The sequence below is a fragment of the Lutjanus erythropterus genome, chromosome 21 (assembly GCF_056507025.1).
Source record: "Lutjanus erythropterus isolate fLutEry1 chromosome 21, fLutEry1.hap2, whole genome shotgun sequence".
Classification (NCBI taxonomy): Eukaryota; Metazoa; Chordata; class Actinopteri; order Lutjaniformes; family Lutjanidae; genus Lutjanus; species Lutjanus erythropterus.
The window spans coordinates 29621061-29636266 of record NC_139337.1 but is presented as its reverse complement, the minus strand read 5'-3'; the positions used below and the strand labels follow the sequence as shown (position 1 = coordinate 29636266).

Genomic DNA, 15206 nt, shown 5'->3' with positions numbered 1-15206 from the left:
TACTGAATGAAGCAGATGGAGACGAGCCTGTAAGAACAAACGACAACGTTGACTCTGCAGAGCCGTTATGCACTTTTCACCACGGCACAAATTCGCAGAAGCAGCTCTCTTAAAATCAAACACCTCAAATATGCACAGACAACAGTTTAGTTTCTGTCTCCGTCCATCTGTCTGCCTTCAACTCCTCCCTTGCTCACCTATTTTGGACATTTCGGGGACAGACGCCTGGTAGGGACCGTCCAGAAACCTCGGCTCGTTGTCGTTGATGTCCTGGATCTTCACGATGAACTCGGACTCGGGCTCCAGAGGCCTGTCTGTCAGGCGGTTGCGGGCCTGGGCGCGGAGGACATACTGGGCCTTCACCTCCCGGTCCAGCCTCTGGATGGCGTGGATGTCCCCCGTGCTGTCGTCGATGGTGAAGGTGGTGCCCGCGCCCTCGCCGGTCAGGATGTACTTAATGGAGCCGTCGCCTTTATCCATGTCTGAGTGGAGCTGTGGAGACGATCACAGCGGTGTTCATAAGAGAGTCAAAAAAGGTTTGGTAACACTTCATCTGAAGTGGTGCGCACAAGACTGACATAACACTGACATAACTAGGACATGACGCCAGTCCTGAATATGAATGAACCTTTATGAATATTTATGCCTGTTGTCACTGAGTGCCTTTTGGTCCCTTATGTAAATTTTAAGACAAAGCTGACATGGTTTGAGAAGTCTTTGTTACAACAACTTGACATTAACCAAGACAACAATGTCTCTGGTATGACAATTTGACTTAACCAAGACAAAAATGTCGCAAGATAACATCTTTGTTATGATGACTTGACATTAACCTAGACAGCATAACCTGTCAATGTGTTTATTACAACAACTTGACATTGTTATCTTTGTTATGACAGCTTAACATTAACTCAGTCAAAAATGTCTTTGTTATGACAACTTGACATTCCATAGCTATATGCCTTAACATTATTTTATACTGTCATATGTGGTTGATATAGCTGTTATGGCTGTTATGAGACCATTATAAATGTGTCATAAATATTGTCCTTTATCTCACCTACAGTGGTACATTTTTAATGTGTCATAAAGATGTCATTAAGCTTGTTACACTGTCAAATAATTTTAAAACAATGTCATCAGTGATTTCTTTGACTTCAACTGAAGTGATACCATTTGAATTTGTTATGAGGCCAGTTTGACAATGAAGCACAACACTACTTCAGGGTCATGACAGTGTGGTTAAGACTGTGTCATGTCGGTCTTATGCACACCCCTTCAAATAGTGTCACCAAAGGTTTTATTCCATGATGCATGGAAAGAAAGAGAAAATCCACTTGTTTAGTTATTTTGGAGACACCTCAGGGGTATTGGAAACATATGCAAGACAAAACTACTTCAACACAGTATAATAATGGTCACAAGTTCAAAGTGAACAACAAGAGACATATGGTGCAGTGACACGATTTTGAGGACATTTAATTAGGTCACATACCCCAATTTTAGAACAATGCAGCCGCACAGTGATCATAAAAATACAGAGAAGACAACCAAAGGACTTTTTGGGGTCAAACAGTGGAAAGTTCCTGATCTGAGTCCAACTGAAAATCTGTCATGAGGCTGGTTGTGCTTCAGGCCTAGAAAAGCTTAATTGTCAGTTAACAGAAAATGAATCCACAATCCTTGTAGCTGAATAATGATTTAAAGGTCCAGTTTGTAAGTTTTACAAGGATTTATTGGCAGAATATTGCTGAAAAGGAATATAATAGGGCTGTAGCCATATATTGCAATTAAAAAAAAAAGCTCAGTACTGTACTTCTGGGGGGTTTCTAAATCTCAACAAAAATCTATTGCAGGATGCCACCTTAAAAGTTTGAGTTTTCTCAACTTTTGCATGGACCTACAACAGTTATAAGTGATAAATAATTTATTTGCCAAAGTCACAGCGAGCCACTGGAGAGGGGCTAAAGAAGCGCAGGTTGCAGACCTCCAGCCTCGTGTTAAAACAGCAAACACCAAAATCACAATAAATCATGTTTCATTGCAATACAGATCAAATTGGCACCCCAGCTTTATGACAGTATAGAATCTGGAGATAAGTGTATCGTCCCAGCCCTAATTTTTTATCATTACATCTGTAACACTAAGCAATCTTTGGTTATAGCGTCCTCACTGCAAAAACCAGCCGTACGTCTCTACATCCACATGTGTGGCGTGTGGTTGTATGTGTACCTTAATAATGTAGTTGTAAGTAGACATCTAATCACAGCTTACAGCCCGATTGTTGCCACAGGCCCTGCAGTGCAATCAGGAGCCTTTTGTGGCCTGTAAGTGCAGATGCCAGCCTGTTGATGTGCAATCACTCCTTACTTTGTACTTAAGAGGGTTTCTGCGTATGATGAGTACCTCCATCACACTGCCAGAGTGGAATTAAATGCCCCTATTGACGTCTGTCTCCTATACAATCAACACACAGCGAGGGCTGACAATCACCCCGCCGACCTCGAACACACGCTCCTTTCAAGGTATCCGCTCTGGCCTTTGGTCGTCTGGGGCCACTAAGTGAAACGGCCGCGCCGAGGTTGTCGAACCGCTAAAAGTTTACAGCTACAGCACTCATTGTTGTTATTCTGGTGATATTTCAGCAGCAATCTTCACAATACCTATCAGTCACCGAGCCGCAGACAATACAGCTTTTCCTATCTCTTCGGACAACGCGCCCACCTGCGCTCGCTCCGTGCAGCCCGGCTCGGCCCAGAATATATTTTTTAATCAACATCCCATTGTGGGCCTCAGCCCCGTGTCTCGTGGTGATATATCTCAGGCCTCCCCTCCGCCTTATCCGCCTTCTCCTTGCACTGATCCTTCCTTTCCTCCCAAGCCTGTGAAAAGAGGGAGTTTGACACTCAGGCTATCAATTACCTGCTCGGTGTCAGCGCCGGCCCAAAGCCCAAACCTTCCGACATCCCTGCGGCTCGGGATACCGCAAGAATACTAAGCTGAGGGGGGAGAAAGCCCTCAGGGAGGAGGCTTCAGTACATGTTTCTCCTGCTTTGTCATATTCTACAATGCCTCTCCGCCTTGAGTGGCTCTCTGGGAAGAGGCCTGACCTGTCAGAATCACTTATTTCATTCAGCTTGGAAAAATTAGGGTGGGCGGCTTGAAAAGAATCGGTGAAGAATTGCTTAATGGAAAAGAGGAAGAGGTAAGATGGAAGTGAATACGCTGCACCGACTGTAAGTAATATTTCATCCAACATAAGTAGATACAGCAATTTTTTTCTACAGCTCTGGTGGCACTCTCTCAGGACTTGTTACTCCACTTCTATCTGGTCGGAGCGCGTGACTCTTTGGAATCCAGCGTTTGCCTCGGTATTCCCGAGCGGTGGCCGGGAAATTATTCCAGAACACTAATTAGGCACGTTTGCATCATTTCCGAAGGGAAATTTTCAGAGGATGAGCGGTTAGTAATGCAGCGCTTTAAAAGACGGCAAATTCAAGCAAAGGTTTGGAATCAGCGTTTTGAGATCAGGGCAGAATATTTTTAGGAATCTGGAAAACTTATTTTTGACTACTGAGAGATCTCACGTCCAGGTTCTGAACAGAATGTTCTGCAGGCATCACGCTTCATTCACTTCAGCCGCATTTCAATTCGTTATCGGGTGAGACAAAGACAGGGCTGGATATTTTCTTAATTCGAAATTTGCATGCATTTACAATGTTTGAACCAGGACTGTGAAATGGGCTCATTAGTGCTGTTGTTAGGGTCATTGCTAATTCAAGCGGCACTACAGTAAAAAGTGTGTGCTGGGTGCTACAAAATAGTAATCTAACGATATTATATGTACTTGACATCTAAGTATTATATAATATAATTTAATAAAATATAGGGCTGCACAGTTAATCAAAATCAGGACTTAACTGTAACTCTCGTTTCATTATAATATCAATACTTTGGATATTGACAATCATTTTTAGTCATTCCTGACAGTCTCAAGTCTTTAGCTGCTGATCCAAATCTTACATTATAGTTTCACTGAGTTTTAGTACAAGCTTCTTTTCTGCCCTGAATGTCCAAGGATCTTAATAACGCTGAGTAAAATACTTATTTGTTTTGTGCTTAAAAGTATAAATAATAATAATAACAAAGATTTTGATTATTAATTATCTGTTGATTGTCAGTTGGCAAATCCAATCCAATCAAGGTAAAACACACTTGGAAAGTGACACACGCAAGCAGCTAATGCTAGATTGGTCTAAGAGTTGATGGAGTCAGTGGAGGGACTGCTGAAACTAAATTAACTACATGTTCAGTCTCCTTGTTGATTCATCTGACATATTCAGGCCCATTACCACTTTTTAGCAGTGTGTGTGCTTGTAAATGTTATGTTTTTAAAGACTCATTTTTATTACAATTTGCTAATTACCCCAACATATTCAGTATATTTAAAGTTCCCCATCACTCAAAAATGTGTTTTTTCTTATGTTGATGTTCATGTATATTTTTTTTCTGAGTATCAAATGTATCTCCGGCAAGTTTTATTTGGTACATAAGAAATTCAAAAATCTCCAGATTGGACTTACTATGCTAACAAGCTAACAAGCTAACAAACAGCAACTAGGAGTAGTTGTGCTTCCAGCAGAGATGTTCTATGTTGGAAAATCATCTTAAATAAAATATTAATCATAGCAGAAAGGGAACTTTGAAGGGGAACTTTAAATAATTAGGCTAAATGAATATCATAAATGAATATCATAAATGAATAGTCAACTTGGAAAATCTTTGATTGGGGGCAGAGTGCAGACGTTACTTTGCATTTTTCAATCCAAAAGCAAAGCCATGTAATCCTCACTTTTGTTTTAAATGCATTTCTTTCCATAACAAAACCATCTGTATGGTGTACAGACACTGAAGACTGATTTATGTTTACCAGACAACAGTTTACTTTTCACTCAGACTTTGTTATTTTTTCATTTCATTTACACAGATTTTATTTTTCAAGTGTGTCTTTTCTTGCACTGACATCTTCTGGCTCAAACACTGTAAACACGACTCTGAAAGCTTCACCAAAACCCACTTTTTTGGTGCTGTAATGGCAATTTTCATTGCAGTTTGGAGGATTGTTGTGTCTCTGTGCTGATGATGACTGGCCTTACAACTATTGATCAAATGTTCAATTCACTTTAGCGACTGAGCGATCAAAGTGCTCCTTTGTGAGCATCCCTCGCCTGCTCTTTTCAGAGCATGTCGGTTGTGTTGTGGACGTGCTGTCCACTTCTGTGGAAACGGGGCAGACTGAGTGAAGCCTCGGTTCGAGTCAATTAACTCAATCACTGCTGTCTGGCTCCGGTTCAAAGTGGACAGAAGAGAGGCTGTCTTAGTATGGACGCGGTGCATCCAGGGATTAAATTGGGATTTTTTTTTCAGGCAGTTGTTGAGGTTTGCCTCTGCCCACCCGTGATTTTCTCTTTTGCATTCATGGACTCAGCTCTGGCAGAACAGCAGATGACCTCCCGGCTGCTGACGACCCACTATAGATCTCTCAGTTTGTTCCATTTGAAAGTTGGGGTTGAAATCTCGATGCAACACCCACACAGAGGCTCCTGTCACATCAGGTTCCTCAGTGTAGGTGGTGCTAACAGCTATCAACAAGCAGAAAGGTCACGCAGGAGAACTGCTCCTCTACAGGTCAGAACCCTGTTCACTTTGTATCTCCTCAGGTTCTACCTTCATGTGAGTCTGCAGCTTCATACACCACAGATACAGATGCTAACTAGAACCAGGAAGGGTCCATCGGTCCACTTGAATCCCTTTCAGAGAGATCTACCTAGAACCCCACAAAGAGTTCTACCCTCTACCATCTGTGAAAGGTTCTACAGAAAGCCCTTTTATGGTGCTTACAAGAACATATCCAGGAGGTTCTACAAAAACTTTTTTATATTGCACAGGTTTTATCTGACCTTACCTGAGCTGACCATGGGCGTTCTACAAGAACCTTTTTATATTCCAAGGGATTTATCTAGAATCCAGTCAGGGGGTTCTACTGAGAACCCTTTTATATTATGGTTCAAAGAACCCTTGACAAAAGAGTTCTTCAAGGATTTCAACAATCTCTGAAGAACTCTTTTTTCTTTGGATGAAGGGGGTTCTTAATACAACTTAAGAACCCTTGGCAAAAGGGTTATTTAAGGGCAAATTGCTCTGTGTAGAACCTCAGCCCTTCAGGAAGAACCCTCATTTCTCAGAGTGTCGAGTCAACACTGACCTTTCCAATATAAAGTGGTTCCAGTCCGGTGTACTCCTCCAGGACAAAGAATTGGTTCCACACCCAGCCTCTCTTCACTCTCTGGAGCAGCGCTGAGCTGCCGGCGTGTTCCTCCTCCACAGGTTTACCCACAAGGCCGTGAGGCAGAAGGGTCAAGATGCCGAGGGCCATGGGGAGCAAGGTGCCGGCAACCGCCGGAAGATGCAATTGGTCTCCCATTGTTAAGCACAGAGTCGTATTTGGAAAGACTTTTCCTCTTTCTTCACCAGTTCCCAGGTTCTTTCTGGCTACTGTAAGAAAAGAAAAAAAGAAGACGAATGAGTCTCAGATTTATGTCCTTTTGGACACCATCATCCCTTTGTTGTGTACTGAGCCTGTTGCACTGTTGGAGACCTGAAGATGACAGTCTTTTCTCTGGTTTCCAGATTAGCCTTCTACTACAGAGTTTTTGTTGGGTGATAATGAGCTGTGTGTGCCTTATCACAGCTGAATGAGGGGGGTTCTCCTCATACCACCGTGGAGGTTACATGGAGGAGGAGAAGACGGGGACAAAAGGTACAAAACAACATTCATGTCATGCTGCCACTCACCATTAACTCACCACCAGAGAGTTAAAATATAAATAGACGAAAAAGAACAAAAGACTGCATGTCAAAGGTGCACATAACTGTAACATCCCCAGTGAGGCGATTAGCTTAGCTTGAAATATGTGGTGACACACGGGGATTATGTGCTGTGGATATTTCTTGGTGCACAACAGCGGGGGACGGTGGCTTCTTGGACCTCAGCGTATCCAGGAAACCACACAACAACACGGGAGGCTGCATGAAAGTGCTGGATGGATGGATATCTACTGTACTGTTTGTCATGAAATGTATTTTATTCATTAGCCGAACATCAAATGTTTGCTAAATGTTGTGCAGCTTATTTGCAGTCAAAGTCAGGTGATCAAGGTCATTTTACAACTATTGTTTTTGTCTTGTTATGTTTTTTATGTCTTATCTAAATTCTGTCTTGTGGCGTCCGTTTTGTCTTTGTCTTTGTCTTTGTCTTCGTCTTTTTTCTTTGTTATTGTCTCATCCATTTAAATTGAACTCAGTAAACTTACATTCAAATGAAGAGAGTAAAAGTAAAAAGTCATGCAGAAAAATAAATACTCAAATAAAGTATAGATACTTGAAAACTCGACTTAAGTACGGTAACAAAGTATTTGTACTTAGTTACTTCCAATCTCTGGCTGTCACTGGTACTCTCATCTTGGATATGTTGTTTTGGAGTCACTGGTAATCGATTTATTCAGTTGTTTACGTACGAGGACTTGTTGGACATGAGACATTTTCCTTCCGTTGTGTTACCTCGCCCTGATCTCTTAAATATATCCACACAAATCCACTTTTTTTGGAGCTGGCAGGGAAAAAAAAACAGAAATGACTGTGCACTTTGATACCAGCAGCTTCGGCTCCTTTGCCTCCAGCTCAGGACAATCAGGCATTTCACATATAGCACACAAAAAAACCCCACAAGTGCAACCACACTCTTTTCCCTTCCTTCCTCCTCTTCCTGTCACAAGGAGAGGTGAGCTCCTTCACACCTCCTGTAAAAGGCCCGGGGGTGTGATGTTCTGAGACTGTAGTGTTTCTGTTAACACCCCTGCTCTTCTTTACTCACACCACGTTCTACAAGTTCCCGTCAGCACTGCACACCGCTCATTACAAGTGTGTTTTTTTTTGGTCCATATCTCAGGTTTGGAAGGCCCCTATGGTATTGCCTGGATGTTGGATTTCATGCCTCTAAATACTATCTCCCCCTGCATTGCTCTTTTTGATACCAACATCATAGGAATCTTTAAGATCAGCGAGGTCAATTCCTCCGAATTTCTTGCAGGAGATGCTTTTTAAGGTTGCTCATCGATTTGAGCTAATCAATACCTTTTCACATGCAGCGCATGGCACCTACGCTGCCTCTTTCCATCTGCATCTTATTTTTATGTATTAGCATCTGCCCGCTTTTCCTTTTTTTTTAACGAGCTCAGGGGGGCAAAAATAGGCGGATTTATGGTCAAAAGGCAAAGAAAAAGCAGAGTGAGAGGGGGAGAAAGGAAAAGAAAAGCAAAGGGGCTGTTAGCAGGGGGAGATGGAAAGTTCGGGGCTGACAAAAATAAAAAAACAGCGGAAGAAAGAGAGACTGTTTGACTCATGGATTGACTCCATTATGTTTTGTAAGAGAGAGTGCATTGTGCTGCTGGAGACTCTCTGAATCGCCAAACTCAGTTAATCATTGTTGAAGAGGCACAAAAGGCAGGGAAGGGTGGGGGGCGTGGCTGCATTGTCAGCGGGAGGCTGGCCAGAGTGTGTGTGCGTGCGTGCATGTGTGTGTGTGTGTGTGTGAGACAAACCCCTGCGAGAGCCGCTTGGCAGGATGGCTGACACTTGACCTCGCTGCTCCCCTCTTTTCTGTCTATTCAAGCCGCCTGGTTGCCATTATGAAGTAAAATTAGCTCCCTGTTCTGCGCTCACAAACCCCCTGGCCTCCCCTCTCAGCTCCTCCTCCTCAAAGGTCACAGCCTGCGCCCGAGCATTTTGCTCCATTTTGTCGTCCCTAATGAGGTGACATGCTACGCAATTGTGCTGGCAAAACATTTCACACATCTTTCTTCTGCTAATCTTATGGCATTTCGCTTGTTTAAAGAGAAAGCAGCTGGTGTTTGCCACACAAGCTGTGAGAGGATGGGAAGACGAAAGGGATGAAGGGATGAGGAGCGAGGTGGAGGGTGGAGGAGCAATCATATGAAAAAGCTTTGCCTTAATACTCAAGGCGAAGAGGTATTTTCCCACCAGGCTGAAACATTCTCCCCTGCCTTTGTGTTCAGAAGATAATAAGTCAATTTAGAGTTGTTAGTGTGTAACACCATCAGAGAAAATTAACTCAAAATGGCGAGACATCTACCCGATTTTTAATGTTTGTTTTGAAAAGCAAAGAAACCCCTGAAAGGAAAAGGTGTTTGCTGAGAGGGAGGATGAAATTGAGTGACAGTGGAAGAGACGGTGATTGTCAGGGGGAGCAGCTGGTGTGACAAAATGATGGGCCATATTGTTGTATCATCTTACTCCAAGTCCACCTGCTGCTCCATTAACTGCAATCTGACAACAGCAGACTATATCAGACTGCTCCTGCACGAGCGGGCGAGGTGGCTGTTTTTCTTCCAATGGAGGAAAAAGAACAGGAAGCACCTGCTCCAGTACGACCGACTGACCACCACTGGGCTGAGGCAGCGTGCACGATATCGCTGACTTGACTTGTTCAGATTAATGAGTCGCTAAAGCCCAAATTCACAAGAAAAAACATGCTTCATCCCTGTATAATAATCCTGCAGGGGAAAATTCATGTCAATCCCGCCTCAAGTTGGAACATCTGTGAAAATTTTGGTACATTGGTTTTGAAAAGACTGACAACACTAAATATTCCAAATATTTAATAAACAGAATAAAATGCAGCAAAAACTGTCAAGCAAACTGTAATCTAGTGCTGAAACAACTGGTCAAATAGAGGGGCACTCGGAGAGCACGGAGCGATCTTGCAAGTTTCACAAAAATAATGAAAAATAATTTGAGTATCCTTCCCCTGATTTGGATCAGCTGCTCACATTTAATGGGTTCTTAATGGCTTGGTAGAAGGGTGTAGCATGGGCCAATTTAAAGGAACAACCCATTAAATCGGTTCTATTTAATGGGTTCTTCATTTAAATTGGCTCATGCTACACCCTTCTGCCAAGTTTCATGAAAATGAGGCCAGCGGTTTTACCATAATCCTGCTAAAAAGCAGACAAACCGTGCAGAAAACATCACCCACACCAAGGTAATTAATCAAAACCTGAACTTTGTTTGAATTTTGATCAAATAATTTTCAAGCAAAAATGTCTAACATGACCTAGATTCAGCTTCTCAAGTGTTACGAATTGCAGCTTTTCTTTGGTTTATGTGATAGTAAACTTTTAATTTCATAGACGAAATGATTTATTGATCAACCGTGAAAAATGATGTTGTCAAAAACCTCACCCAGACATCTTGGACCACCAAACTCACATTCATGTGCAAGTGAGGTTACCAGGGGCCGTCTCAGTGTGTGGTACATTAGTATGGGTTCACCCTGTTTAAGTGCTATGTGGAGCATTATTAAGTGTTAATTTCACAGTGGCCATGTCTGTGCTCCACTCACCTCAGTTCTAAAAAGAGGCCTCCCAGACTGTGGAAAAGGTCCTTAAACACTGGGTGGACCCATGAAAAAGGGTTCCACCCACCCCGGCAGGGCAAAACGTCACGGCCAATTTGTTAACCACAATTGATTTTGCACGGTGGAAAGTGACGCCGCCGCGGAGGCTCTGCATATCTCCGACCCCGGCGAGCTGGGGCTGCCGCATCGATGGACTTTGACTCTCTTTTTAAGATGCAGAAGCTCCGGCATGAGAAAGTGTCTTTCAATAAGCCGAGCACAATAAGCCGAGCGGCTGCTGTTGCAAAATGTAGAAGGGTTTTTCTTAAATACAGAATCTAATTTCACTTCCCGGGCCGAGTGCTGAGCGTGACAAGCCACATTTCCTCAACGAAGCGTCCTTTTTTAATTTCTGAATGCTAATGTTTATTTACTTATTTACACGTAATTAAATTCAGACTCTGCTGCTACTCTAACTTTTAATAAGCACCCGCAGTGTGGCCTCTGGTATGCTTTGCATGTATGTTTGTGTGTATAAAGATGGAATAAAGTGACCAGGTCTTCTGCTTTCTAAAGCAAAGGGTCTGTAGCGTCACCGCCTGCAGCAAGGACCCAGTTTCCTCAGCCGGCTCACAGGGAGCGATGGCAGCCTTCAAAGGCAGAGCCGGGCTCAGGGAGGTGTGTATTCTGGCCAAACTCTCTCAAGATCACACAGTTGTTTGTGTGTGAGTATGAATATGAGTTCTCTGTGGATGCGCAGCATGCCCATGTGTGTGTGTGTGCTACCCTCTATTCGTCCTCATTCCTCTAACCCCGTCCCCCCTCAGGACAGAGATGCTGGCATGGGGCAGGCTTTGAACCTGCCTCTGCCATGCTCTCTAATTGTGGGGAGCTCCCCGGGCCTTCGGTCTGCGCAGCTGTGTGCGCCGCCACCGCTGTGCCGTGACGAGCGTCTCCCTCCCTGCGGCTCATTTACTGTAAGGTGTTTTTAATTACTCGTCCCTCCCTCCACTCTATCTGCCTTTGTGTGCTGGGTGAGCTTCAGAAGTTTGCTCAACCCGCTACTACGCCTGAACACTAATTTTATCCCTCCTGTATTTCTTCTACATCTGTGTTATGTCTCTGCAGGGTTTCTTCACATTTCAACAAGTTAGATTTATGACTTTCTCAGACCATTTTAGATGCAATTTATCTCATGTCAATTCTTGCACAAAGAGTACTAAAGGTTTCAGCGATGTGAGAATCAGGGAGCATGGTTTGAATCAGCTCACATATCTTCATGTCTTCATTGCACAGGAGTTAATGATGTTAATGCAAAGTGCGTTCAAGTCAATAGTAAGACAGTTAATGCTACGTTACAAAAATAACATTAACTACATAATCCATTTCCAATCAAAGGCACTTAAAGGAATAAAAGTCTGATTCCTTTAAGGGTAACTGTATTTTTCAGCCTGGATCCTGTTTTACCATGTTTTTGTGTCTAAGTGACTAATGTGGAAAACAGTTTTTGAAACTTGTTGCCACTGCAGCTGGCAGAAGCAAAACTGAGCTGCAATGTAATCCTTAAGGGCAACTGTGCACAGCCAAAGTAATGTCAACATTACGGAAAGGATCCCTACAGAGATTGACTTTTGTTATTTTTTTAAAGTAAGATGTTTTCAAAAAGTATTTTGGTGGGGGTGCTTTCTGGACTGAAATTGCAACTACATTTGTTTGAGGTGCTCTTAGGATAAAGGATACATGTTACAGTGTATGCTGTGTTCTCATAAATCACAAAAAAACTCTCTTTAAAAAGAGTTTGGCATCAAACCTACATTGGAGTTTGTTTGTTTTAAGGTCCAGCATGACCATGCCATGAGAGTTAAGGCATTATAATTGTTTTAAAGGGAGCACCTTGGAGTTTTTTATAAGATATGTTTTGTTTAACTGAAATCAGCTGTTTCATTGACTTCTTTTGTAAAACTTACATCATCATCTTCATTAACCCTGAACAGATTCAGAATAAAAATAACCAAAATGGTCTTTATTCATCTCTCCACTATTACAACAATCTCCAACTTTGGTTTGGTTGAAATAATGTGAAAATATCAGGATATATCGGAGGTCAGACATCAAAGAGTTAAAAGTTTATTTCAACCAAACCAGAGTTGGTGATTGTTGGAACAGTTGAAAGAAGAACCAAGGCAATTTTGGTGAGTTTTGCAATGTTGATTTGCAAAGGGAGTCTGGTTAGTTTGGCCAAAGTGAACAGTTAAACAAAAAGGATTTTACTATTAACAAAATGGATGCTTTCCCATAACATTGTCAGACACTTAGAATAACAATCAGAGCCTGTTAGTGGCAAAAAACAAACACTTTTGTTTGTCGTACCTTGATGGTATGCAGTTGCCCCAAAGGATTATATTGTAGCTGGTAGTTCTGCTTATGATGGCTGCAGTACTGTCCCCCAATACTGGACCAATTTAAAAAAATTTTGTCCACATTATTGAGTCCAGGGGTCTGTGGGGCCATTTCTACCCTTCAGTTGAATACTATTTAAATAAAACCACAGTTCTACTTTAAAAATGTATTGTATGTATAGATTTCTAGAGGATTCCTGTTGTGATTTGCTGATATTCTCTGTTCACAAAAGAAAATTGTTTGTTAAACAATATTTCTCTATCAACAAATGCAGCAGCACAGCAGATTAGCAAGTTATTAAGTGACATTTATGATCAGTTATGTGACAAAACTAGAGTTTTCATTGCATACTCTGTGGCATTTGACAAAAACACTGACAGAACTGACAACACAGCTCTGCATTTTCAATAGAGGTATTAATAAGAATTTCAGTTTCAATGTATTTAAACTTAAAGAAAAAAATTGATTTTGAGACCCCCAAGTTAGACACAAAAACATGGGAAAATAGGCTCCAGGCTGAAAAATACCGAAGTTGCCCTTTAATCCTTTCTCTTGTTACTCTCTCCCTCTCCTCCCCTTCCCTGCCTGATGCACATTTAGTTCATTCATCGCTCGGTGGAGGCCATAAAAGGAGCCTTGTCATTTATGGAGAAATTAAATCACACAAACTGGCATTCATCCCAGGCACTGGTGCATGGAAATGATGTCACCATGCATAAGCATCATCTGGAAAAGTTTGCAATCAGTGTCACTCCGCCGCAAATTAAACAGCGGTGTCTTGGGGACGGATCCTTTCAAATTAATATCGAACTCATAATCTCTTTTGAATTTTGGTGGGTGGTTTTTTTGTGTGTGTGTGTCTCCCAGGAGCAGGAGAATTGGATGTACGGCGTTCCACCCACCACATGGCGGCAGCTGTGTCAGACGACTTCCTCTCCTGGAATGTCATTTAAGATATCTCAACCGCAAGCGCCCTCACAGACACCTGAAACGTGTCGTTAATATGGACGCCCGCGCACGCCGCTCATCTTTCAGAGGATCCTTCACCGCCTCTTGCTGACACTGATAATGGCGAGAAAAGTCTCTCTGCCCCGGCGAGAGCGCACATGCCAATCTGGCGTCTTATTTGTCGTCCTGAGCTTACAAGACAGGCGATAGCTTAATGGGTTTCGTAGGAAAAAAATGAATCTGTCCTCATCTCGAGAAACTAGAACCTTGGCTCAGGCTTGGGGAACAGGGCCTGAATGCCAAACAGAGGTCCATAAAAAAAAAAAAAAGCAGATAGGCATTCCTCTCCTTGAGCATGACTTGTTTGAAGTAGCGACAGTGCAGACGTGCTGAGAATTGGAGCCACGCTTTGAGCCGGAGAGCTCGTGTTCACAAAAGTTTTTTAATGTGCCACCAAACCCCCCTCCCGGCTCAGGCTCCCCAAATAATCACCGTGACCTACTTTTGACAGCCAGACATGCGATATATTTGTTTCCGTAAACATTGTTCCTCAATTAACACCACAAAAAAACAGACTTATTGATTCAGCGCACTAATGAAATATTGCCTCCACCTTGTGTCTTTTTCATCCCGGCACCCTCCATCTGCACTCGGCGCTCAGTTAAATCCCCAGTCACCCTTAAATCATCCTCAACGTTCCCTGTTTACAGCTTGAAAGTATTATTGGCGTTTCTCATTGGTGTTTCAAAACATGACCGGTGAAAGTCAGGGATCATTTTTATTTTAGCATAAAAAAAAAAATCCACGCCTTACCTTTTTGCTTTTCAACTTTATTCCTCTCTCTCGGTCCTTCTTCTGTGAAAAATGCTCGTTTTTCTTCTGCTCTTATCTCTTTGTTCTTCTTTTCCCTGCACGCTCGCTAAATTTTCCCTTGTAAAACTTGTGAAAAGCTGCTGCCTGCAGTGCATCAGTTTCCCTAAAGTCACCTTGAGTCCACGCTCTCTCACTCTCGCTGTCCTCTTTGTAAAAAGTTTCCCCCCCCTTCTCTCCCATCTATATATATAAATATATATATATATCTCTTCCCCTGCTGCCTGTGCTCTGTCTGCCTCTCACAGCTGTCTGCACACTCTCATCCCTGGTGTTGACTATCTGGGGACCCAATCAGACTAAAGGACCAATTGTCCCCTCTCTTTACAATCAGTGGGACGGCCTCCTCTGGCTCCAGTGTAATCCCAGCCATCTACAACCCCGGGCATGGGAAGGAGCGGTGGACAGAGAAGAGGTGGAGAAAGAAGAAGGAGAAGGAGGAGACGAGGACGGGGGGGAGAGAGAAAGAGTCGTAGGGGGGTAGATTGACAGCAGGATAAGGAGGGGAATAACA

At 42.8% G+C, this 15206-nt stretch overlaps 1 protein-coding gene across 1 annotated transcript in view; it reads right to left on the bottom strand.

Annotated features, from left to right (window-relative positions):
• LOC146307799 (cadherin-20-like) overlaps positions 1 to 14977 on the bottom strand; it is a 40560-nt gene extending 25583 nt beyond the window's left edge. Inside the window, exons 1-3 of the mRNA XM_084746951.1 lie at positions 14636 to 14977; positions 6266 to 6555; positions 198 to 492 (exon numbers count right to left, since the gene is read on the bottom strand). Coding sequence (XP_084603077.1) covers positions 198 to 492; positions 6266 to 6484 — 514 coding nt within the window. The 5' untranslated portion in view covers positions 6485 to 6555; positions 14636 to 14977. The remainder of the gene's footprint in view (positions 1 to 197; positions 493 to 6265; positions 6556 to 14635) is intronic.
• Positions 14978 to 15206: the final 229 nt, after the last annotated feature.